At 50.2% G+C, this 24,189-nt stretch overlaps 1 protein-coding gene across 1 annotated transcript; it reads right to left on the bottom strand.

Annotated features, from left to right (window-relative positions):
• Nucleotides 1-2,832: 2,832 nt before the first annotated feature.
• Nucleotides 2,833-23,785, bottom strand: LOC115081583 (oocyte zinc finger protein XlCOF6-like). Its single transcript, XM_029586007.1, has 2 exons — nucleotides 23,731-23,785; nucleotides 2,833-7,391 (listed from the first exon to the last, which is right to left on the bottom strand). The coding sequence occupies exons 1-2, from the start codon at nucleotides 23,762-23,764 to the stop codon at nucleotides 4,780-4,782; spliced, it is 2,646 nt and encodes an 881-aa protein (XP_029441867.1). The 5' UTR covers nucleotides 23,765-23,785; the 3' UTR covers nucleotides 2,833-4,779.
• Between the last annotated feature and the right edge of the window lie 404 nt (nucleotides 23,786-24,189).

Raw genomic sequence — 24,189 nt, 5'->3', positions numbered from 1 at the left:
CTGGAGGACCTGTGGAAGGGATGTTGGTTTCTCTTCGTCTTGTCTTCCAGCAGGCGTGGTAATGGGGAGTCGCCCCATTTGTTGGCCAGTTTCTCTAGTTCGCTGCTGAACAGGAGGGATCCTTTGAAGGGCATCCTCGTGAGGCGCGTCTTGGAAGAGGCATCAGCCAACCAGCTTCGAAGCCAGAGTTGTCTCCTGGCCGCCACTGCGGACGCCACTCCTCTGGCTGCTGTGCGCACTAGGTCGGAGGCAGCGTCAGTGAGGAATGATACTGCTGGTTCCATGTCTTCTCCCGGGATGTTGTTCCTGGCTTGGGATAAGCAGGCACGTGTCACCACGGTGCAGCAGGCTGCAATATACAGGGACATGGCTGCAACTTCAAATGACTGTTTTAGGATGGCTTCAAGGCGCCGGTCATGTGCATCCTTGAGCGCCGCTCCTCCCTCCACTGGGATGGTAGTGCGTTTGGCGACCGCACAGACTATGGCGTCCACTCTGGGGCATGCCAGAAGCTCCTTGGTCGCTGGGTCCAGGGGGTACATGGCTGACAAGGCTCGTCCCCCTTTGAATGTGGATTCCGGAGCATCCAGGTCAATTACCTGTTGTGCCGCCTGTAGGAGAGGAAAATGGTGGAAAGTCTGGCGAAGGCCCTCCAGCAGGGGTTCGTTCTAAGTTCCTCCGAGGTGCCTTGGCCCGGGATAGAGAGTTCCGATAGACATTGGGATACGAGGTCCGGGAGCTCGTCCTTTGTGAAGAAGCATCTCATGGTTCGGTGTGGCTCTGTCCCCGAGGGGAGTTCCCCCTCTTCCAGGGGCTCGACTTCCTCTTCGGAGAAATCCGTGTCCCCGTAGATGGGGCTTCTGGGTGGTGGGAGTCTGTGCCTGGGCCTCGAGGGTCCTGGGGCATGAGGGTCCTCCAGTGGAGCATGTGGCTGATCAGTCAGAGGCTCAGTTTGCATTTTGACAAAGGCGTGAATCCCCTTGAATAATTCCACCCAAGATATCGATGCTGGGTCTAAGTTGAGGGGCGCAGGTTCCCTGGGGGTCCCCGACTGAGGGGCGGACCCACTGGGGCCTGCTAGGTCTGGGGTACCCCCTGAGGAGCTAGCGCTGTGCCCTGGGTGGGACTTGCCCTGACCTGGATCTCCCACGGCCTCCTCAGTGTGTGCACAGGGCGTCGGCCTCCTCGCTCTATGTGGCTCTGATGTGGCATGCAGGGCAGAGGCCTTGAGCTTTAATTCCTGTTTCTGGACGCATAAGCTCCAGAAACAGGACGCGTCTGTGGACGCGTAAGCTCTTGTGGACGCGTAAGCTCTTGTGCGCTCCAGCGCACCTGAGATGTGCGCATAGATATGTGCCTAGCCGTAGATATGCGCCCGGATCTGTGCGTGCAACTTATGCGCGCAAGGTTTTATGTGCGCGTAAGTTTATGCGCACAAGGCTTCTTGTGCACTTAGGTCGATTTGTGCGCTCGGCTCGGGCGGTGGGTGACGCAGCGAATAGGGCCAAGATGGTGACGGTGAGCATGCGGGTAATATGGCAACCTCCTCGGAGGGTCTCCATGTGGGCAGACCCTAGGAAATGGCCAGGGCCTGGCCCTGCTAGGCGGATCAACCCGGTGGCACTGGTTCCGATCGGTGACCTGTGCTCCTCCTCGATCCTCGGAGACCGGTTCAAGAAAAATATTTCTACCTTACCTTGTCTTCGGCGCTTCCCGGTTTCGTCCTGGGCGGTCTCTGGCTGTGGGGGGAGAGGACAAATACCTTCAATGCTGCGCTCGAGGTTGCACCCGCTGCCTCTCAGCCTCGCCCGAGTGGATCTCCCAGATCAGGGGCTAGGTCCTCGCCGCGATTCAGCCGCCGGACTGAGGCTCACCTCCGAGGGACCACGGAAATCACCTCGGGAATCTCAACTGGGGGAGGGACCTGAGGGTATCACCGCAGGAGAGCGGGACTCGTCCTCAGGTAGGTTCTTTCCCCTTTAAATTTGGGTTTCTTCTTTGGATTTGGTTCTAACGCTGTGAGAGCGTTCATAGAGTCCCTAACTGCTATGGAGACAGAAAATACTGAGGAGCTGCACTTCCTGCAGGGGTATATGTACTAGGGCTGACGTCAGATTGAAATCTGATCCATCTCCAACTGCTAACAGGAGTACACTATACCCATTGGTCCTGAGTCTATCTGCTACATGCTAGGAAATTCTTCTTAATCAGACCAGTGGTACCCACTATGATTGGGACTATTTCTGTAGCTTTCTGCCACATTTTCTTGGTCTCTGATTGCATCTCTTTGTACTTAAGAAGGATCTTTGCTTTCTCAATAGGATCCACAGTGTATATATTTTTATTACAAATGCCATTCGTCCGTTTCTCCCCTTCACCACAATCTCTGGTTTTTGCCTCAGTCTTCCTGTCTGTGGGAATCGGAATGTCCCAGGTGATCACGACTTCTTTGTGCTCCCAATGTTAGTTTGGAACGTTGATGTTATAATATTTACACAGCTCCCAATGACTAGGCCATGCTACCTTGTTGTGTCTCTCTGTATACAGCACATCACATCCAGCAACAAGATGTGTAACGGTTTCCAGGTCTGTTCTGCAGAATCTGTTTTTGTTCGTTTCACCAGTGTTTTCTATGCTGGCTGCAAACTACCTCGTCCATAGTCCACTCTCCTGAGCTGCAGTTAGCAATCTCTCATCCTTAGGTCTGAATTCACCTCTCCTTAACCTCTGCTGTGTCAATTTATTTATTTATTTATGTATTTAACAGCTTTTCTATACCGACATTAAAATACACATCATATTGGTTTACATTTTAATGTAAAAAAGGTGGAAAGTTACAATAAACAGGGAACGGGGCAACTGATAAATACAAAAGGAAGCACAGAGGCGAAATTTAGCAAAATGAAAAATGAAAACTAAACAGAAACAGTAGGCAAAATGTAAAAAACATATCTACAAATATACAAGCAGTAGTATGTGGCTACATGGAGTCATCAGAGAGCAATTGAGAGGTGTAATGGATCGACGAGAGGAATAAGAGGTGCAGGGAAGGTGTATAGTAGCCAAATGAGGAAAATTAATCAGGGAAAGCCTGGTGAAAGCACCAGGTTTTTAGCATTTTTCTGAACTTAAGAGGGCATGGCTCCAGACGAAGGTTAAGGGGTAGAGTGTTCCAGTGCATCTTGATCTTGATCCACATGGGATTGCTGAAGTAGCTCTTTGTATTTCGTATTGTATTTATGCTTCTGCCAATTATCCTTCCTTGTTTGCTGGTCTGATTCTTTAAAGTTTCTTCTCTTGTCTTGCTAATTCTGCAGCTTCTTTGCTTTCATGTACTGGTGGATCTTCACTCATTCCCTCCATTCGCTGGAACAACTGTCCTAGCTTAAGGACTGAGAAGGATGCTTGTTTGCTTTCATCCTGCTCTTTATAAGGAAGCTTTTTTATTTTTATTTTTTTTATAATTTATTGTTTATTGACACAACCATGGATAAGAACGTCATACAATCAACTGAACGAGTTGAAACCATATACAGGGTGGTCATTACACGCTAAATTAGCATCACTTACAGAATGTTACCGTACCGAATCAATTTCTTGAAATCACGTAACTGGTGTGGCTAAACAACATGACATTGATCCTAGCAATGGTGAGGCATGAGACAAGATACATTACAATAAAACGAAAGAAAGAAAGTGCGTGAATTGAACAATAACAGAGCTGTAGTGTGGCTTGCTCATTTCTTAATCTTCGTTGCCATCCGCACTATATAGTGTGTGTTTGTTTCCTTTTATAAGCAAATGTAAGTAAACAAATGTAAATACATAACTCTCCCCCACCATCTCCCCATCCATCCACCCTCACCCTCCCCCCCCCCCCCCAGGTGTGTCCACTAGAGCTGACTCGGGTCGCCTGGTTGGGTCTCACCTGGAAGTAGGCTACATACAGGAGTCCAACAAGACTGGGCCTACAGTGAGAAATGGAAGGAAACCTCTGAACAGAACTCAGGTCCCCTCCCTCAGCGTACCCAGAACAGATTAGAGGGGTTCCCTATGATATATACCTTTTGTTGATAGCAGACATCACATACAGCAGACGAGAGGGTGTGTATTACCGGCCTTCCAGGTTACATAGGGGCCCCATATTTTTTCAAAGATATGGAAACTGTCATTTCGGATAGCGGTTAGCTTTCCCACGAGGAATACAGTATCTAATCTACCTAGTACTTGTGTCAGGGAAGGGGTTTCGGCTTTACGCCACCACGGGGCTAGCTCACATCTGACAGCAGTAAATACCCGATGGACCCATCGCCAAGTATGAGTGTCACCCTCCTCGATGTGGGCATATCAGAGGCAAACGTTAGGGTCTGTGGGCACCATAATGTGAGTGACCTTATAAATAAAATCAATAATAACCCCCCACAAACTGGGAACATACGGACACCCCCACCACAGGTGCAGATAAGCCCCGTCCTGACCGCAGCCCTTCCAACACAAATTGTGCATGCCCCGAAACATTTTACTTAGTTTAGCTGGAGTCAGGTACCAGCGGTACCTAACCTTGTACCCGTTCCTCCTTTAAAGAGGTGGATACTGAGCTTCTGCTCACAGGACAGAAGATTTGGGCCCATTCCCCGTCATCCAAAGTCATCCCTAGGTCCTTCTCCCACGCCCTTTGGAATGCTGCTTTCCCCCTGACCATCCCCTTTAACAGGGTGAGAATCTCGGTAATGGGTTTTTTAACCCCAGCTGTCTGAGAACACTTTTATTACAATCTCTTCATGAAAACAATTCCTCTCCTGTGTGGATTTTCTGGTGCGATATTAACATATCGTACATAATGGAACTTTTTTCACATTCAGAATAGGAAAATGGTCTCTCACCATTGTGTATTTGTTGGTGACGCTTAAGCCATGCCTTCCAAAGGAAGCTTTTCCCACACACAGAGCATGTAAATGATTTGATGCCTGTGTGGATTTTCTCATGTTTTGAGACGTCTGTCTCCCTAAGGAAATGTTTTCCACATTTAGCACATGAGAATGGTCTCCTGCCTGTGTGGATGTACTGGTGAGATATTAGCAAATATTTACTAATGAAGCGTTTCTCACATTCAGAACAAGAGAATGGTCTCTCGCCAGTGTGTATCATTTGATGTTCTTTCAGTTTTGCCTTCTGAAGAAAGCTTTTTCCACACTCAGAGCATGTAAATGGTTTGATGCCTGTGTGGATTTTCTCATGTCTTGAGAGGTATGTCTTCCTAATAAAACATTTCCCACATTCAGTACATGAGAATGGTCTCTCTCCTGTGTGGATTTTCTGGTGTTGTGAGAGGTGTGTCTTCGTCATGAAACATTTTCCACATTTAGTACATGAGAATGGTCTCTCCCCTGTGTGGTTTCTCTGGTGCAAGACTAGTTTATACTTAGTAATGAAGCTTTTTCCACACTCAGAGCATGTAAATGGTTTGATGCCTGTGTGGATTTTCTGGTGTTGTGAGAGGCATGTCTTCCTAATGAAACATTTTCCACATTTAGTACATGAGAATGGTCTCTCTCCTGTGTGGATTTTCTGGTGTTCTGAGAGGCATCTCTTCCCAATAAAACATTTTCCACATTTAGTACATGAGAATGGTCTCTCTCCTGTGTGGAGTTTCTGGTGCCGTGAGAGGCATGTCTTCCTAATAAAACATTTTCCACATTTAGTACATGAGAATGGTTTCTCTTTTTTGTGGATTTGCTGGTGAGATATTAGCATATACTTGGTAATGAAGGTTTTCTCGCACTCAGTACATGAAAATGGTCTTTCTCCTGTGTGGATTTTCTGGTGTTCTGAGAGGCATGTCTTCCTAATAAAACATTTTCCACATTTAATACATGAAAATGGTCTCTCTCCTGTGTGGATTTTCTGGTGTCGTGAGAGGTCTTTTTTTGCAATGAAACTTTTACTGCATTCAGTGCATGAGAAATTTTTCTCTCCTGTGTGGATTTTCTCATGTTGTGAAAGGTCTCCCTTCCAAATGAAACATTTTCCACATTTAGTACATGAGAATGGTCTCTCTCCTGTGTGGATTTTCCTGTGCAAAGTTAGTATATGCTTACTAATGAAGCTTTTCCCACACTCATTACATGAGAATGGTCTATCTCCTGTGTGGATTTTCTGGTGTTGAGAGAGGCTTGTCTTCGTAGTGAAACTTTTACTGCATTCAGTGCATGAGAAATGTTTCTCTCCTGTGTGGGTTTTCTGGTGTTGTGAGAGGTGTGACTTTCTAAGGAAACATTTTCCACATTCAGTACATGTAAATGGTTTCTCTCCTGTGTGGATTTTCTGATGTCTTGAGAGGTATTTCTTCATAGTGAAACTTTTACTACATTCAGTGCATGAGAAATTTTTTTCTCCTGTGTGGATTTTTTGATGTTGTGAGAGGCTTGTCTTTATGCTGAAACATTTTCCACATTTAGTACATGAGAATGGTCTCTCTCCTGTGTGGACTTTCTCGTGTACAATTAGTAGATACTTAGTAATGAAGCTTTTTCCACACTCAGTACATGTAAAGCATTTCTCTCCTGTGTGGATTTTCTGATGTCGTGAGAGGTCTTTCTTTGTTGTGAAACTTTTACTGCATTCAGTGCACGAGAAATCTCTCTCTCCTTTGTGCATTTTGTGATGTTGTGAGAGGTTTGTCTTTTTATTGAAACATTTTCCACATTCAGTACATGAGAATGATCTCTCCCCTGTGCAGATTTTCTGATGTGATATGAGCATATGCTTATTTAAAAAAGTTTTTGTACATTGAGAACATGAGAATAGCCTCTCTCTAGTGTGTATTATTTTATGTTGTCTTAGAGCATCCTTGCTCATGAAGCTTTTCCTGCATTCAGTGCATGGAAAGGGTTTCTCTCTTCTATGTGTTCTCAGGGGGATATTTAGATTGTTTCCCTGACTGATACTTTTCTTATATCTATTGCATAGAAATGTTGGTTTGATTATGTGCGATTTCTGGTGCAATATTAAATGTGATTTCTTATCAAAGCTTTTCCCACTGGAGTCACACATAAAGGATTTCTTCCCGTTCCCCTCCCTCTGGTTGAGGTCTGCAGTCATTTGATCATGGTTATTACACTGGAAGGGTCTCTCTGCTCTTAGGTATCTCTGATGCTCAGGGGTGACTGTGCTCTCCCTCTCACACTCAGTGACTCCATCCGGCGAGTCTCCTGCAAGGTCTTGCTGCTTCTTCTCTGATTCCTGCTGAATATTTATTGTGTTTCTCCACTCTGGCCCCTGGAAAACATTCTCTGAGTCATTTCCTGAGTCTCTTGGGATCAGTCCTACTTCCACATGATGTTCTTTTTCATTCTTCTTTTCCTCCTTTATATTCTGTGTGATCTCATTTGCTGGTGATAAAAGAAAACATTAATGAACTATTAGTGACCAGATAAATGGTTGTGATCCTATAATCATTGCTCTGAAACATAAGTATATGCCATACTGGGTCAGATCAAGGGTCCATAAAGCCCAGCATCCTGTTTCCAACAGTGGCCAATCCAGGCCTTAAGAACTTGGTAAGTACCCAAAAACTAAGTCTATTCCATGTTACTGTTGCTAATAATAGCAGTGGCTATTTTCTAAGTCATCTTAATTAAAAGCAGGTAATAGACTTCTCCTCCAAGAACTTATCCAAACCTGTTTTAAACACAGCTATACCAACTGCACTAACCACATCCTCTGACAACAAATTCCAGAGTGCGTTGAGTGAAAAAGAACTTTCTCAGAGGAATTGTCACAAAGTTTAAAAGTGAGAAGATGGAGAGAATGAGAGATAAAGTCGTCTTGAATGTAGGCGAGCTTGTTGGAAACAGAGCAGGTTTTCCATAGAGAAAAAGGTAGAGGAGAGATAGAGAGGAAAGAGGGGGATAGAATAAGTTTGGAGGAGACACGAGTTGATGTGCCCAGATAGGATGTGAGTTACCATAAAGAGCCAAGGATGAGATTGATATTTCCAGCTGAGAGGAAGATCAGAAGAGAGGATACAAGAGACGTGGAGATATGATAACAGTGACTAGGTGAGAAGCTCTGAGGATGAGAAGTGATGGCTGAAGGACAGGAGGAGAAAGTTGAAGAGCAGAGGAAAGGGCAGTAGACAGAATGTTTGGAGAGATGGGAAATATAGAACGAGGACTGTGCATGTGATGTTCCTAATGGTCAGTAGTGGGGAATAAGTTTGGGGAGGATTTGCATCAGAAAAAGGAAATGTCATGGAGAACATAAGAACATAAGAAATTGCTGTGCTGGGTCAGACCAAGGGTCCTGTTACGTTTGTGGACCCTTGGGCCGGTTGGGACAGAGGATGGAGTGCTGTGAGGGCCCACAGCAAGTGTCCCAACCAGGAGGCGGTTCGGAGACCCGGATCAAGCTGAGATACTGAACTACGGTGGAGTCCTATGTGACAAAGGACTCGGTACCCACTGGAAGGATGGCTGACGTCGGACCCTGGTGATAGAAGAATCTTCGCCCTGGAGACCAGCACTCCCCTGGGAGGAGCCCTTAGGAGTCCAGCCGCTGGGACTTTTGGAGATTCATCCTGGAAGCCGAAGTCCCCCCAGGAGGAGCCCGTAGGGACACGGCCACTGGGACTTAGGCGACTCCCTGAAGGTGGAAGATGGTCCGGATGCAGGCGCCTCCTGTAGGTCGTGGGTTCCAGACGGCTGGCGCCTCCAGCAGGTCGTAGTTAATCCAAAGGTCGGTTCAGGAGTCTGAGTCCAAAGGGTGGTCCGCAGCCAGGCCAGGGGTCGGTGTCCAGAGAGCGGTCCACAGCCAGTCCAGGGGTTGAAGTCTAGAGAGCGGTCCAAAGCCAGTCCAGGGGTCGAAGTCCAGAGAGCGGTCCAAAGCCAGTCCAGGGGTCAGAGTCCAGAAGAATCAATCCAGCGAGGAGGGCAGAGCAGAAGCGGGACGAAGAGCAAACCAGGAACACAGCAACAGCAGGCCGAAGACCAGGAACCTTGTTGCAAGGCACTGGAGAGATCTAGCTGCAGGGTACTTATCCCCTGAGGGTGTCTGACGTCATCCAGAGCCAGAGTGAAATTTTCCCGTGCTGGCCCCTTTCAATGGGGCTCCTCCCTGCGCACGCGCGTCAGGGGGTGGGGCCAGCCGCGCCGGAGCGTCGACATCTCTCCCGAGGAGGGAGAGACGTGCTGGAGGGCCTGCAGGCCCAAAGAAGGCTGGAAACGGCCCGGGTAAGGGTGGAAATGGCCCGGGCCACCCCCGAGGTAGGTGGAGGGACCGGGGCACGGCCCGGGACCGCAACAGGTCCATCAAGCCCAGCATCCTGTTTCCAACAGAGGCCAAACCAGGCCACAAGAACCTGGCAATTACCCAAACACTAAGAAGATCCCATGCTACTGATGCAATTAATAGCAGTGGCTATTCCCTAAGTAAACTTGATTAATAGCCGTTAATGGACTTCTCCTCCAAGAACTTATCCAAACCTTTTTTGAACCCAGCTACAGTAACTGCACTACCACATCCTCTGGCAACAAATTTCAGAGCTTTATTGTGCATTGAGTGAAAAAGAATTTTCTCCAATTAGTCTTAAATGTGCTACTTGCTAACTTCATGGAATGCCCCCTAGTCCTTCTATTATTCGAAAGTGTAAATAACCGATTCACATCTACTCGTTCAAGACCTCTCATGATCTTAAAGACCTCTATCATATCCACTCTCAGCTGTCTCTTCTCCAAGCTGAACAGCCCTAACCTCTTCAGCTTTTCCTCATAGGGGAGCTGTTCCATCCCCTTTATCATTTTGGTTGCTCTTCTCTGTACCTTCTCCATCGCAAAGAGAAGAGAAAAATAATCCTTTGGAGTCCACAATATGTAGCTGAGCTGCAACCTCCATAATACCAGGCTCACTAGTCAAAGGAGCACAGGTTGGCAAAAAACCCAAATACCAGGTGGTCTCTGTGTCCTCAGGAGTCCATAAGTGAGACAACTAGAAGTATGCAGACAAGCTGCAACCTCCCCAGTGTGTTTGTGCATGGCTAAATATGTCACAGGGGTAATGAACATTATAGAGGAATCTCAGGCCTCTTCTATCCTGCTGTTCATATTCTGCTCTGTATCTGGGCTTGTGGGATCTGTAGTCCTGGTTCTACTGATGTACACTCAGTCAGAAACAGAATCTTCATCTGCAGATGGTAAGTTGGACTTGCTGAGGTAAAGCACTTAAATCTTGAGAAAAAAAAATTGTTGGAGGATTTAACTATTATATATTGGCTGTATGTACTGTGTGCAAGTTTTCAGATTATAATCTGTTTGCCATTGTTAGAATTGTGAATTTGCAAAGGGTACTTACATGATATGAAATGGTGAAAGTACTCATTCGTGGGGAACAAGCCACTGGTTTGATTCTCACCGTCTGGATGTGCAGAACAAAACAATTCATTTTGATTCATTAATCCATTTCGTTGGGACTCAAGTTTGTTTTATTAGATTCAAAATGAAAAAAAAAAAATTTTGTTTATTGGTTTTCCTTTAAAGTCAACAGATGAAACATTGCAATCTATTTTGGGCTCCAGAATAGTGGTTTTCTTATTAATTCTCTTGAAACTTGTGGGAAGAAATCAACAGAAGGTGAAAAGAACTGCAAGGTGTTGCGGCCCCGACCGCCTCCCCAACGACCGGGGTCAGGCCTCTTACCTCCGCTCCGGGCCGCGGGAAGAAACGCCAGGTTCCCGGCTCGGTAGGCTGCACAGCCGCGGCTTCTCCATGTGGGAGATGCCGCCGAGTCCCTTGCTGACTCCGCCCACAGTGCGTGCGAGAACGGGGCATTTAAAGGTCCAGCACCCGGAAGTGCTGGACAGCCCCCGGGATGACGTCAGACGCCGGCAGAGTATATAGGCCGGCGTCTGACTCCAGTACTTCGCCTTGCAACGAGGTTCCTCTTCTGAGACTTTAGTTGCCTTCCTGTTCCTGTCTGCTGTTGATTCCTGGTTCCTGACTTCGGTTTGCTCCTGACGTTCCTGCTCGCTGCCTGCCTTGACCTCGGACTTGCTCCTGACTTCTTCTGCTTCAGCCATCCACTCTTCTGCCGACTCCTGGTTCCTGACTCCGGTTTGCTCCTGACGCTCCTGCTCGCTGCCTGCCTTGACCTCGGACCCGCTCCAGTCTTCTTCCGCTTCAGTCTTCTACTCTTCTGCTGATTCCTGGTTCCTGACTCCAGCCTGCTCCTGACACTCCTTGCTTCCGCCTGCCTTGACTTCGGACCGGCCCTTGCTTCTCCCGTTCCAGCCTTGTAAGTCCCAGCGGTCCCGATCCCTACGGGCTCCTCCTGGGGGGATCCAGGGTCTCCTGGGTGAAGACACCACCAGGCCATCAGACTATCCGCCTCCCGGCCTATCCTAAGGATATCTCCTTTCTCCAAGCCGGCCCAAGGATCCACCGCTCCTCACGGATATAACACAAGGTACTTAGATTGTGGCAAAGTGGCACCAAAAGTTGCATAAATAGCCTAAGGCTCTGCAAAGGGGGTACCAGCATTGCCAGGAGTTCTCCAAGGCACCATGAGAGCAGCAACGAAGCAAAAAGAGGAGGAAGAACACTGCAAGGTGCAAAAAGAGGACCCCAGCAATAGTGACGTGAAGCCTTGATGACATCATGAGAGGCAGAGTGGCACCAAAAGTGGCATCAGCACCCTAAGGCACCATGAAGGGGGAATGAAGCATAAAATGTGGCAGAAACAACCCCAAGCCTCTGATAAATGGGCCAAGCAGCACAATATGAGAGGTGCAAAGCAGCCCCCCCAGAGTGCCTGGAACTCCTCAAGGTGTAAAGTCTGGTGTGTGGCAGAAAGGAACCCAAGGTGTAAAGTCTGAGTGTGTCTGCAAGTCTGTTCCTGTTCCTACCCAGATCAGTCCAGACCCCTGGATATTGCGCCCCCCACCGCCAGCAGATAGAAACAGAGAAATAAAGTGTCACTGCATATAACCTACTGTACCACCTGTAGTCTCTCAGTATTTCTCTGTCTCCAGCAGATGATAGAGGTGGTGATAGAGGTGTAAAACCTGCAGTCTGGAGTGTGTGTATATATATATATATATATATATATATATATATAGTCTTCAGGATTCCTCCCAGGGAGTTGTTAGGTACTGGTGGAGCCATCCTCTCTGGTTTGAGGTGGAGGAGCAGGGGGGTTGGTGACCCTTTTGTTGCCTCACTCTTCACCATGGGGCTGATAGCTGCTGCTCCATTTTCCTCTCTCCCAGGAGAACCCGCTGAATCCCACATCAGGTCTGCTAGATGGCCTGCGTTTGAGGGAAATACTTGAATTTTCTCTTTTCTTGTTACCGTGCTCGGCCATTAAAGCTTAAGAAAACATCCTTCCGGTTATACCCGGAAGCTGCCCTAATTTCCCTGAATAAGTGCCAAATTTAGTTTCTGCTGTCGCAATGTCATGCTCCAAGGAGACGGGCAAATGCTTTATTTCAGAATTATGAGCTGATAAACTCTCTAAGAGTCCTAAATCTGCTTGAAGCTGCAACGGCATTAGCAGTCAGAGGCGGAGGACTCGGTCTCAGAGAGCAACACTGACCTTCCACCAGTGGTCTTGCCAGAGCAGGAAACGTTCATACAGGATCTGCTGGAACAATTTGCAGAGAAAATGTCCCATAAATGGGACTCGCGCTTGGGCATGATTGTAGAAAAGGTGGCTGATCTGGTGAAACTAGGACAGGACAACGCGGCTCGTCTTGAGGAGCAAGAAACCAAGATGGTGGACCTGGAGATGATGTCGACAGTGAGTGCAAAAATGGGTAAAGTGGACCCCAATTATAAACACATTTTTTATAAACGTGACCACCTGTAAAATAGGTGATGATGATGCAATATTCGTATTATTGGTGCGCCCAAGCGAGCAGAGGGATCCCGACACAGTAGTGTTTTTCTCCACATGGCTGCCGACTATCCTGCGTCATGAGGCTAATGGGGCGGCTCTTAAGCTTGACAGGGGATCATCGCGCCTTGGTGCCCATCCCGGCAAATGGGAATCACCCAAGAGCAGTAATCGTCATGCTCCATAATTATACTGATAAGAAGAAGGTTCTTACAGCGGCACGGGAACTGAAGGATTTATCGTTTCTGGGCAGCAAGGTTATGTTTTTCCCAGACTGCTCTGTGGAGCTTCAGTGCAAGTGGCAAGTGTTTGCCGATGTTAAAAAGGATTTACAAAAGCTGAATTTGAAGTATGCTTTACTCTACCCAGCGAAGTTGAAGATTGTTCCTAATGGCAAATCCTCTCTTATGAACATGGTGAAGGACGTTGAGAAATGGCTGCAGGATTACAACACTTCTCATTCCAACCGGTAGATACTGTTTGCTGTGCTCTTCAGAGTTTATTTTTCATGGCAATGAGTTACAATTTTTGTAGGAGCTTCAGTTGGCGCTTTTCTTATCGACACTGAGTGGAGGTTTCAGCTCCATTTCCCTCTCCAGTGCGCCTAAGCCTTATCTCATTTTTTCTTTTCTGATCTGTTGCCTTTTGGTTGACTCTCTATTTTGGGGATAGTATTCTATTTTATTTTTTGTGGATCATTTACCCTGATAGCGCAGATTTGCGAACTTGTTCTGCAACTTCCAATTTTTGCCCACTGCTATGGTTTTTCTTGGCCCTGATTTCTATGTCTTGGACTAGGAGGGACTGTGCGCACATGATGGCCTCGATGATTTTTTTTTATTATTGTTTTCAATCATTGGGACATTGGGGATTATGCCTGCTTCTCATGCGCACTTTTCTTTTCCTGTGCAATGTTCCTTTACCTTACAATCTCTTACTTTTTCTTTGGTCTCCTTTCTCTGGAAGGTTTTCTATGAAGCTGGTCATGCTGGGAGGGAGCAGGAGTATCTGGGTTTGGTTGCTTTAGGCATTGGGTGGGTTGTATCCCTGCCAGGGTATTTTGAGTTGGGAGGGGATGGGGATGGAATGTGCTTGGATGGGCAGTTGGTCGTTACTAGGGTTGTGGCTGTTCCTCTATGGTCTGGATGGTTATCTCACCGAAGTGTAAGCCATTTCTGGGGGTGGGCTGAGGTTCTGTTTCGGTCCTGGTTTGGGTGGGTAGGTGGGATTTCCCTGGAGTTTTCTGATGGGTGTTTTTGTCGGGTAGGTTCAGGGTTGGGGGGTATTGTTGTTGGAAGATTTCTGTTGAGACTTGCAAGGTTGGCGCAGGGTTTAAATTTCTTGTAACTTTTGAAAGGGCTTCTGTTTTACGCTTTCACAGTGGGATCCCTCTGGTAGGGCTTGGACATGAGCTTATTAAGCTGCCCTCAACTCCGGCTTCCTCTGAAGAAATTAGTCAGTTTTTTGAGCCTTTAGGGCTCCCGCAAGTTTCAGCAGCCCAGAAGGATATGTTGCTGGCCCCCATTACCTCCCTTGAGGTACAGAATGTGATTAAGTTGTTGCCTGGAATGAAGTGTCCGGGCCTGGATGGCTATTCTATTGACTTTTTCAGAAAATACTTGCTAGAGATTGTACCCTTTTTAGTACCTGTGTTTAATATTGCTGGTCTGGGGACTCTCGCTGATGCCACTATGTCTCTCATTTTCAAACCCGGGCGTGATCCCTCGGAGCGTGGGTCTTATAGGCCTATCTCCCTCCTTAATTCCGACGTGAAGATCTTAGCTAAGGTGCTGTTACGGGACCGGGCCATGCCCCAGTCCCTCCACTCATCTCGGGGCCGGCCTGGCCCGTGCGACGCTCTCTTCAGCCCCCTGGGCCTGTCCTGCTGCCTGCCGCGGCGTCTCCACCGCGAGGGAGATGCCGCAGACTCCCGTCGCTGGCCCCGCCCCCCAGGCGCGCGCGCGGGGGACTCCTCTCTTAAAGGGGCCAGCGCGGTAAAATCAAGGACTGCCGGCAGATGACGTCAGACGCTGCAGGGTATATCACCCTGCAGCCCAGAGAAGATCTTCGCCTTGCAACAAGGTTCCTGGTCTCCAGTCTGCTGTTGCTGCGTTCCTGGATTGCTCTGTGTCTTGACCCGGCTTGTCTCCTGACTCTCCTCCGCTTCATCCTTGGTTCTGGTTCTTCGTCCCGCCTCTGCTCTGTCCTCCTTGCTGGATTGATTCTTCTGGACCCCGACCTCTGGACTGGCTTTGGACCGCTCTCTGGACTCCGACCTCTGGACTGGCTTTGGACCGTTCTCTGGACATCGACCCCTGGATTGGCTGCGGACCGCTCTTTGGACTCAGACTCCTGGACTGGCTTTTGGATTTTCTTCAACTTCTCTACAGAGACTACCTACAACCTGCTGGAGGCGCCAGCCATCTGGAACCTACGACCTGCAGGAGGCACCTGCATCCAGACCCTCTTCAGTCTTCAGGGAGTCGCCTAAGTCCCAGCGGCCGTGTCCCTACGGGCTCCTCCTGGGGGGACTCCGGCTTCCAGGGTGAATCTCCAAAAGTCCCAGCGGCTGGACTCCTAAGGGCTCCTCCCGGGGGAGTGCCGGTCTCCAGGGTGAAGACTCTTCAATCACCAGGGCCCATCGTCGTCCGTCCTTCCTCTGGGTACCGAGTCCTTGGTTGCATAGGATTCCACCGTAGTCCAGTATCGCAGCTTGCTCCAAGTTCCCCAAACCGCCTCCCGGTTGGGACACCTGCTGTGGACTTCTACAGCACTCCATCCTTTGTTCCAACCGGTCCAAGGGTCCATGAACGTAACAGTTTGCAAGGCCATGGACCCGGCGGACCTTGCAGGCTTGAAGGCCATTCCCGGTATAGCTCAGAGGCTACAACAACAGCAAGCATGTCTTGACACCTTGACGGCAATGGTACAAGCCTTAGCCGAACGCGTTGGTGGAGCCACTGCTGCCAGTTCTTCGTCGTCTGGAGCTGGGCCCTCTCCTGCAGCTACAGTCCAGGTCAAGATGCCGGCACCTTCACGGTTCTCAGGAGATGCAGGGCGCTGCCGAGGATTCCTAAACCAGTGTTATATTCGGTTCGATCTTCTCCCGCTTCAGTTTCCTACCGACAGAGTCAAGACCAGCTATATTATTTCCTTACTGGATGGGAGACCTTTGGCCTGGGCCTCCAATCTCCTGGAACGCCAGGATTCCCGCCTGAACAATCTGGTCCAGTTTGTTTCTGCATTTAGGCAGGTCTTCGATGAAGCCGCTCGCAAACCCACTGCTGCCTCCGAGTTGCTTCAGCTGCGACAGGGCAATCGGCCCCTAGCAGAACATGCCATGGAGTTTCAGACTCTCGCTGCGGAGCTAAACTGGGGAAGCGACAGTTTACATGGTATCTTCTTGGAGAGTCTCTTCCCGAGATTACAGGACGAACTGGCAGTCTGCGATCTTCCTGATGATCTGAACGAACTTATTGACTTAGCCGGCAGGGTGGACCACCGCATCCAGCGTCGCTTTCGAGAGAAGAGGGCGGTTCATAGATCTGCTGCCCCTGGACCTGCTCCGTCACACCGGGGAAGTTCCCCGCCAGCCCCTTCTGGGGCTCAAGAGGTTGAACCCATGCAGGTGGGTCGAGGACCTCTCTCCCAGCAAGAAAGAAGGAGACGTCGCTCGCTGGGTCTTTGCCTGTACTGCGGTGGAAGGGACCACTTCCTTGCCCAGTGTAGCGAGCTCCCAGGAAACGCTCGGACCTAGGAAATATTGGGGAGCTCCCCCTAGGTCATACCACTACTGACTCCCCATGCTTCGTTCCAGTGACCTTGCTTCTTCCGGAGGGAGAGTTTGAGACTCAGGCCCTAATTGACTCTGGCGCAGGAGAGAACTTCATCCTTCAGGAGCTAGCTCGGCAACTTCGGATTGTGGTGCGACCCCAAAATCCTCCGCTTCGCATTTCCTCCATCCAGGGAGGACTTCTTCCAGGTACCATTTCTACCCGCACCCAACCGCTCATCCTACATACTGGCGTCCTGCACCAGGAGGAGATCTCCTTTCTCATTTTAGAGAGATCTATGCACCCAATCATTCTAGGAATGCCCTGGCTTCGGAGACACTCGCCTGTCATTGCTTGGGACTCCCTCCAGGTAACTTCCTGGGGGCCAACCTGTTTTCGCTCCTGCCTGTCTAAGGTGCTTCGGGCCCCGGTGCCGCTCCTGACGACTTCCTTGGCGCTGCCTCCGCCTTATCAGGAGTTCCATGATGTCTTCTCCAAGGAGAAAGCCGAGATTCTTCCCGAACATCGCCCATTCGATTGTGCGATAAACCTTCTGCCCGGTACCACACCCCCACGTGGTCGGGTATATCCCTTGTCTCTTCCTGAGACCCAAGCCATGTCTGCATATATCCGGGAGAACCTGGAACGAGGGTTCATTCGGCCATCCAAGTCCCCGGCGGGAGCAGGTTTTTTCTTCGTGGCCAAGAAAGATGGGTCACTCCGCCCCTGCATAGACTACCGTGGCTTGAATAGCATTACCCGCCGTGATCGGTACCCTCTGCCTCTGATACCGGAACTCCTGGACAGGTTACAAGGGGCCAAGATATTTACTAAACTGGATCTCCGAGGAGCCTATAACCTGGTGTGGATCCGTCCTGGAGACGAATGGAAGACCGCATTCAACACACGGGACGGTCATTATGAATACTTGGTTATACCCTTCGGCCTCTGTAACTCCCCGGCGGTTTTTCAAAACCTCATGAATGAGGTCCTCAGAGACATGCTTCACTCTTCGGTCATAGTTTACCTAGACGATGTCCTTATCTACTCCAAGGATCTGGAGACGCACCGCCAGGATGTTCGATGAGTACTACAGAAGCTGCGAGATAATCGACTATTCGCCAAGCTTGAAAAGTGCACTTTTGAGCAAGATTCTTTACCATTCCTAGGGTATATTGTGTCCTCCACTGGGTTTCTTATGGACCCTGAGAAGGTCTCCGCGATCAAGGACTGGCCACAACCACTGGGAGTGAAGGCACTCCAATGCTTCCTGGGTTTTGCCAATTTCTACCAGCAGTTCATCCCGCACTACACCCAAAGGGTGGCTCCGCTGACGGCTCTTACCAGGAGGGGCGCCGACGCTAAACACTGGCCGCAGACGGCTATACAAGCCTTCCAGGACTTAAAGGAGACCTTCCTCCAAGTCACCTGCCTTCACCATCCAGATCCCCAAAGGCCATTCATCGTGGAGGTCAATGCTTCCGACGTAGCGGTTGGGGCTGTTTTGAGTCAGTTATCCGAGAAGGGGAGACTCTTGCCATGCTCCTATTATTCCCGCAAATTCTTACCAGCTGAGAGGAACTATGGCATTGGGGACAAGGAGCTGCTGGCCATCAAACTCGCCTTTGAGGAACGGCAGCAATGGCTGGAGGGGGCCCAACACCCGATAACCGTCTATACCGATCACAAGAACCTGGAATACCTATGTCATGACCAGCGCCTTAACCCACGGCAGGCACGCTGGTCCCTCTTCTTCAGCCGGTTCGATTTTAGTCTGCGTTATCGACCTGCCTCCAAGAACATCCGGGCGGATGCCCTCTCGCGCACTACCGAAACTGAAGAGGATTCCCCGCCGCCACAGTACATCCTAGATCCAGCCAAGGTCCTCTTAGCGGCCGCAGAGGTGGCTCCCGCGGGGAGGACTGTAGTTCCTGTTTGCTCTCTGAGGAGAGTATTAGCCTGGGCCCACGATTCCCTGACTGCCGGGCACCCAGGAATAGCAAGAACCTTGAACCTTCTATCAGAATTCTACTGGTGGCCGCAACTGAAGAAGGATGTGCGACTCTATGCCAGTCATGTCCCGTCTGCGCACGGCAAAAACCTCTGCATGGACACCACTGGGGTCTTCTTCAGCCATTAGCAGTTCCTACCGAGCCTTGGACTCACTTGTCCACGGATTTCATCGTCGACTTACCGGCTTCTGACGGCAAGACCGTAATCTGGGTCACAGTCGACCGTTTTTCTAAAATGGCCCACTTCGTGCCTCTCGCTAAACTACCATCGGCTCCAGAATTGGCCACCCTCTTTACTCAACATGTCTTCCGACTCCATGGTCTCCCGGCGCATATAACCTCTGACCGTGGCCCGCAGTTTACTGCAAAGTATTGGAAGGCTCTCTGCAGGAAGTTTGGTGTGCAGCTTGATCTGACCACGGCCTTCCATCCCCAAGCCAATGGGCAAAGCGAGCGCACCAACAGGACATTGAAGACATTCCTTCGCTCCTTCGTGGGAGATCTCCAGGACGATTGGGTGTCCTTGCTACCATGGGCGGAGTTCTCCTAAAACTGGCACAGGCACTCTGCGACGGACCAATCCCCATTTCAGTTGGTCTATGGGAAGGTTCCGAGACCTCCTCTACCTCTGCCTCTGGCGGTGCCGTCTCCAGCGGTCCAATTTACAGCACGGCAGTTGCACCACTTATGGCAAAACACTCAGGAAAAGCTCCGTCTGGCAGCAGCCAAAGCTAAGAAATTTGCGGATAAGTCCCGACGGCCTGCTCCGGTCTTTCTTCCGGGGCAGAAGGTGTGGTTAAGTACCAGAAACATTCACTTACGGACTCCCTCTATGCGTCTAGCCCCTAAGTACATTGGTCCATTCGTAGTACTCGAGCGGGTCGGGGCAGTCTCCTATCGATTGCGTCTGCCCTCCACTTTGAGGATCCACAATGTGTTCCACGTCTTCCTACTCAAGCCTGTGATCCTCTCAAAGTTTCATACGAAGCCGCCCGAGCTGGCTGCCGCCACGGCGGATCCTGATGTCATCTACACCGTAAAAGATGTCCTGGATGTTCAATTCCACCACCGCCGGTGGGAATACCTCCTCTCGTGGGAGGGGTATGGCCCTGAGGAAAATTCCTGGGAGCCGTCCTCCAATATCCTGGACAAGAACCTCCTCCGCCAGTTCCATCTCGACCACCCAGGTAAACCCAGGCCTCCAGGGAGGGGGCGTAGGAGGGGGGGTACTGTTACGGGACCGGGCCGTGCCCCTATCCCTCCACTCACCTCGGAGCCGGCCCGGCCCATGCAACGCTCTCTTCAGCCCCCTGGGCCTGTCCTGCTGCCTGCCGCGGCGTCTCCACCGCGAGGGAGACGCCGCCGACTCCCGTCGCTGGCCCCGCCCCCCAGGCGCGCGGGGACTCCTCTCTTAAAGGGGCCAGTGCGGGAAAACCAAGGACTGCCGGCAGATGACGTCAGACGCTGCAGGGTCTGCAGCCCAGAGAAGATCTTCGCCTTGCAACAAGGTTCCTGGTCTCCAGTCTGCTGTTGCTGCATTCCTGGATTGCTCTGTGTCTCGACCCGGCTTGTCTCCTGACTCTCCTCCGCTTCATCCTTGGTTCTGGTTCTTCGTCCCGCCTCTGCTCTGTCCTCCTTGCTGGATTGATTCTTCTGGACCCTGTCCTCTGGACTGGCTTTGGACCGCTCTCTGGACATTGACCCCTGGATTGGCTGCGGACCGCTCTTTGGACTCAGACTCCTGGACCGGCTTTTGGATTTTCTTCAACTTCTCTACAGAGACTACCTACGACCTGCTGCAGGCGCCAGCCGTCTGGAACCTACGACCTGCAGAAGGTGCCTGCATCCAGACCCTCTTCAGTCTTCAGGGAGTCGCCTAAGTCCCAGCGGCTGTGTCCCTACGGGCTCCTCCTGGGGGGACTCCGGCTTCCAGGGTGAATCTCCAAAAGTCCCAGTGGCTGGACTCCTAAGGGCTCCTCCCGGGGGAGTGCCGGTCTCCAGGGTGAAGACTCTTCAATCACCAGGGCCCAAAGTCATCCATCCTTCCTCTGGGTACCGAGTCCTTGGTCGCATAGGATTCCACTGTAGTCCAGTATCGCAGCTTGCTCCGAGTTCCCCGAACCGCCTTCCGGTTGAGACACCTGCTGTGGACTTCTACAGCATTCCATCATTTGTTCCAACCGGTCCAAGGGTCCACGAACGTAACAGGTGCTGCAGCTTCATTTGGAGTTGGTTCTGCCCTCCCTGTTGCACAGGGACAGATAGGTTTCGTTAAAGGGCGGGTTTCCATCTTTAATACCTGGCAATTGTTTAATGTTCTCCACTTGGCTGAACATCGAGAGCTTTCTGGGGTTGTTTTATCTTTAGATGTGGAGAAGTTCTTCGACTGGATTTCGTGGCCATTCTTATTTGTGGTTTTGCAACAGGTTGCTTTGCCCGAATGGTTTGCCAGTTGGGTCTGACCTATGCATGCTAAACCGAGAGCTCGGTTTTTGATTAATGGCTCACTCACTTCCTTTTTTTTCCACAGTGCGTGGGACTAGACAGGGCGGCCCCCTTTTGCCCTTATTATTTGATTTGACTATTGAACCCCTGGTTGCTGCAATTTGCTTCTGACCTGACATTCATGGGGTTATAAGATCAATTGGGACAAATCGAAGGTGTTTTTTTTGGGGGGGGGGAAGGTTTGTCTCCCTGACTGTTTGGGTTACTTCAGTTGGTCACTGAGGGTTTCAAGTATCTTGGTATATGTCCCTAGGGACTGGGCGGGGCTTTAAACTCACAACTTTGTGGGTATTGTTATGGTGACGAGGATGGGTGTGGACCCCTTGCCCGAGGGGGAGTTGACGCTACCTGAGAGGGTGAACCCCTACAGGTCTCCACCGTCGGGAGGCGAGGCTGAGCTGACGCAGGGGCTGACTGGAGCTTCACTAATACCAGCCCCATTCCCCACGGGTTGAGCCTTTGGGTGCATAGGGCCGGCTGGTCTTAGGTGGGCCCCTGCAAAGATGGTGGAATTACAGCCAGAAGTATCGCCAATTGACCATCCAAGGTCGGAAGCCAGAGGGTCACTGATAGCCAGTCCGGGGTCAGATGCAGAGAGTCACTGATAGCCAATCCGAGGTCAGGAGCCAGGGAGTCGTCGAAAGCCAAAAGATCCGTCTGTGAGAGCCAAGGGATGGAGCAGGAACAGGAACAGGACTTGGAGTACCAAAAGAAGCACAGAAACCTCACCAAGGTGAAGCAAACTCATTGCCAAGTCAAGGAACAGGAAGAGGAAGCTTCTTCATATAGCCCCGGTCTCTGACGTCATCTAGGGGGCTGGACAGGAGATGTTCGTAACTGGCCCTTTAAGCCTGCAGGAGGTGCAGCCGCACACCTAGGGAGGGCCTGGCCCAGAAGGGGCTACCATTGGTGCTGGCCTGCGGCTTTGAGCCGTGAAGACAGGGTCCGGCGTCGGCTCTCCAGCCGCGGGAGATGGTGCAGCCTTGATGGCGGCGGCTGCAAGCGGTGGGGGCGTCGCCCCACTGCGCTCCTGATGCCTGCAGAGAGGGTGAGAGGGGCCGGCTGCAGATGGCCTCAGCCAGTGCATCCACCCCTTTTATGGCGCCTCCCCAGGGGTTTCGGTTTGGAAGGGTGCGCTGCATGAAACTGAGCGAGGAGATCCTTGTCCAGGATATTGGTGATCGGTTCCCAAGTATTTTCCTCAGGTCCGAAACCTTCCCATGCCAGCAGGTACTCCCACTTCCTCCTGCGTTTTCTAACACCTAGAACTTCCCGGGCTTGGTAGGTGGCGTCGTCCTCGGAGGAGGCTGTGGTTCGGGCAGAGTCCCGGATGGCCATGTCGGCACCGCTGGTTTTAAGAGCGACACATGAAAAGTGTTGAGAATTTTAAGGGAGGATGGGAGTTGAAGCTGGTAAAGGTACCGAATCTACGCGGCAGAGATTCAGAAATGGACCGATGAAGCGGGGAGCGAGGCGCATGGACGGTAGTTTCAGGCGGATAAACTGGCCGGGACGACGAGGTGGGGATAGGTGTTTGGTGGAGATCTCAAAATCTTTTGGCGGCCTGGCTGGCTTTGAGCAAAGTTCGTTGTGTGAAGGCGCAAAGTCGATGCAGTTCCCTGGAGGACAGCTGGGCGGCCGGTGAAGGGATGGTCACGGGAACGGGCAGAGGGAGGGAGGGGGCTGCTTGCCCTATACTACTTGGAAGGGTGAAGAGCCGGTGGGATGACGTCACAAAGACAGCATGAATAAATCATCCTGCCATCTACGGAAAACGCCGTTTATGGTAAGCAAATTTGCTTTTATTTGCTTTTTTAATAAAAGATTTTTCTTTTCTATGTCGTCGGTATTAAGAGTTACATTAATAGCCCTCATCAGAATGGGTAAATAGGGAACGGTTTTTAACCCCGTCAAACACCACTAGGACTCGGGGGCAATCCATGAAAATAGTAACCTGCAGATTTAAAGCTAATTGCAAGAAGAATGTTTTCACTCGGTGCACAATCGAGCTATGGGATCTGTTGTCAGAGGACGTGGGTGGGGCAGCTTACCTAGTGGACTTCAAAAGAGGATCGGACAAATTACTGAAGGAAAAGCCCCGAAACAGCTATTAATCAGGTAGACTTGGGAAAGCCATCGCTTATCCCTGAGACTGAGATACAAGACATAGTTAAACTATTAGGGATCTGCCGGCTACTTGTGACCTAGAATGGCCACTGTCAGACTCGGGATGCTGGGCTTGATGGACCTTGGTCTGACCCCGCATGGCATTTCTTATGTTCTTAACTTTGTGGAAACTCTCCAGCAAGTGTCCTCATGTGAGATATCAAAATATATGTAAATCTGTTCTGAGGCTCCTTATCTCAGCAGAAACATGGGATTCATTTCAGACGGATTGGAAAGGACTTGCTCAAGAGAAAAGACCAAAATAACCAATCTCAGGTACCAGGCCAGACCAGAACAATGTAAGAGCTGCATTCAGGATAAAAGTCAGAAACGACCTTCAATAAATCAGTCCCAGGGTCTGCTAAACATGCAGATAATGCAATCCTTACCGAGGGAGCTCAGGATCTCATAATTCTCCTTCATCACCTCCCTGTAAAGCTCCTTCTGCCCTTCATCTAAATACCCCCACTCCTCCTGGGAGAAATAGACAGCGATGTCCTCAAACGTCACCCGCACCTGAAACACAAACCAGAAACACTCAGAGACACGAGGAGGGGCTCAGCGTGCATTAGATCTCAGCTGGATTTATTCTCCTAACATTTTATCATGGAAGAGAGGATCCCAGCTCCCCTCTCCCCCAGGCATTGTCACACGTTCCCCTCCGGTTATGCCCCTACAGTCATTTTCCTCCATGGACCCCAGGGTCTGCAAATCAAACTGTAAAGAGATTCTCTAATACCAGAAAGACAGAATATGAAATGGCATTGCCTGAATAAATCACTGTATAATAAAACCGAAGCTGTAAGAGAGCATCAGAGCTTAATATCTGGGGGAATTGCCTGGAACGG

The sequence above is a fragment of the Rhinatrema bivittatum genome, unplaced genomic scaffold, assembly GCF_901001135.1.
Source record: "Rhinatrema bivittatum unplaced genomic scaffold, aRhiBiv1.1, whole genome shotgun sequence".
Taxonomy (NCBI): Eukaryota; Metazoa; Chordata; class Amphibia; order Gymnophiona; family Rhinatrematidae; genus Rhinatrema; species Rhinatrema bivittatum.
This window is presented reverse-complemented; position numbering and strand designations above follow the sequence as displayed.

What these genes read in the sequence shown, in the direction of transcription:
- LOC115081583 (XM_029586007.1), bottom strand. Translation starts at nt 23,764, where the DNA reads ATGAAGGAGAATTATGAGATCCTGAGCTCCCTCG. An exon ending in TGAGATCCTGAGCTCCCTCG is followed by an intron (nt 7,392 to 23,730) that starts GTAAGGATTGCA and finishes TTTTATCACCAG; the next exon opens with CAAATGAGATCACACAGAAT.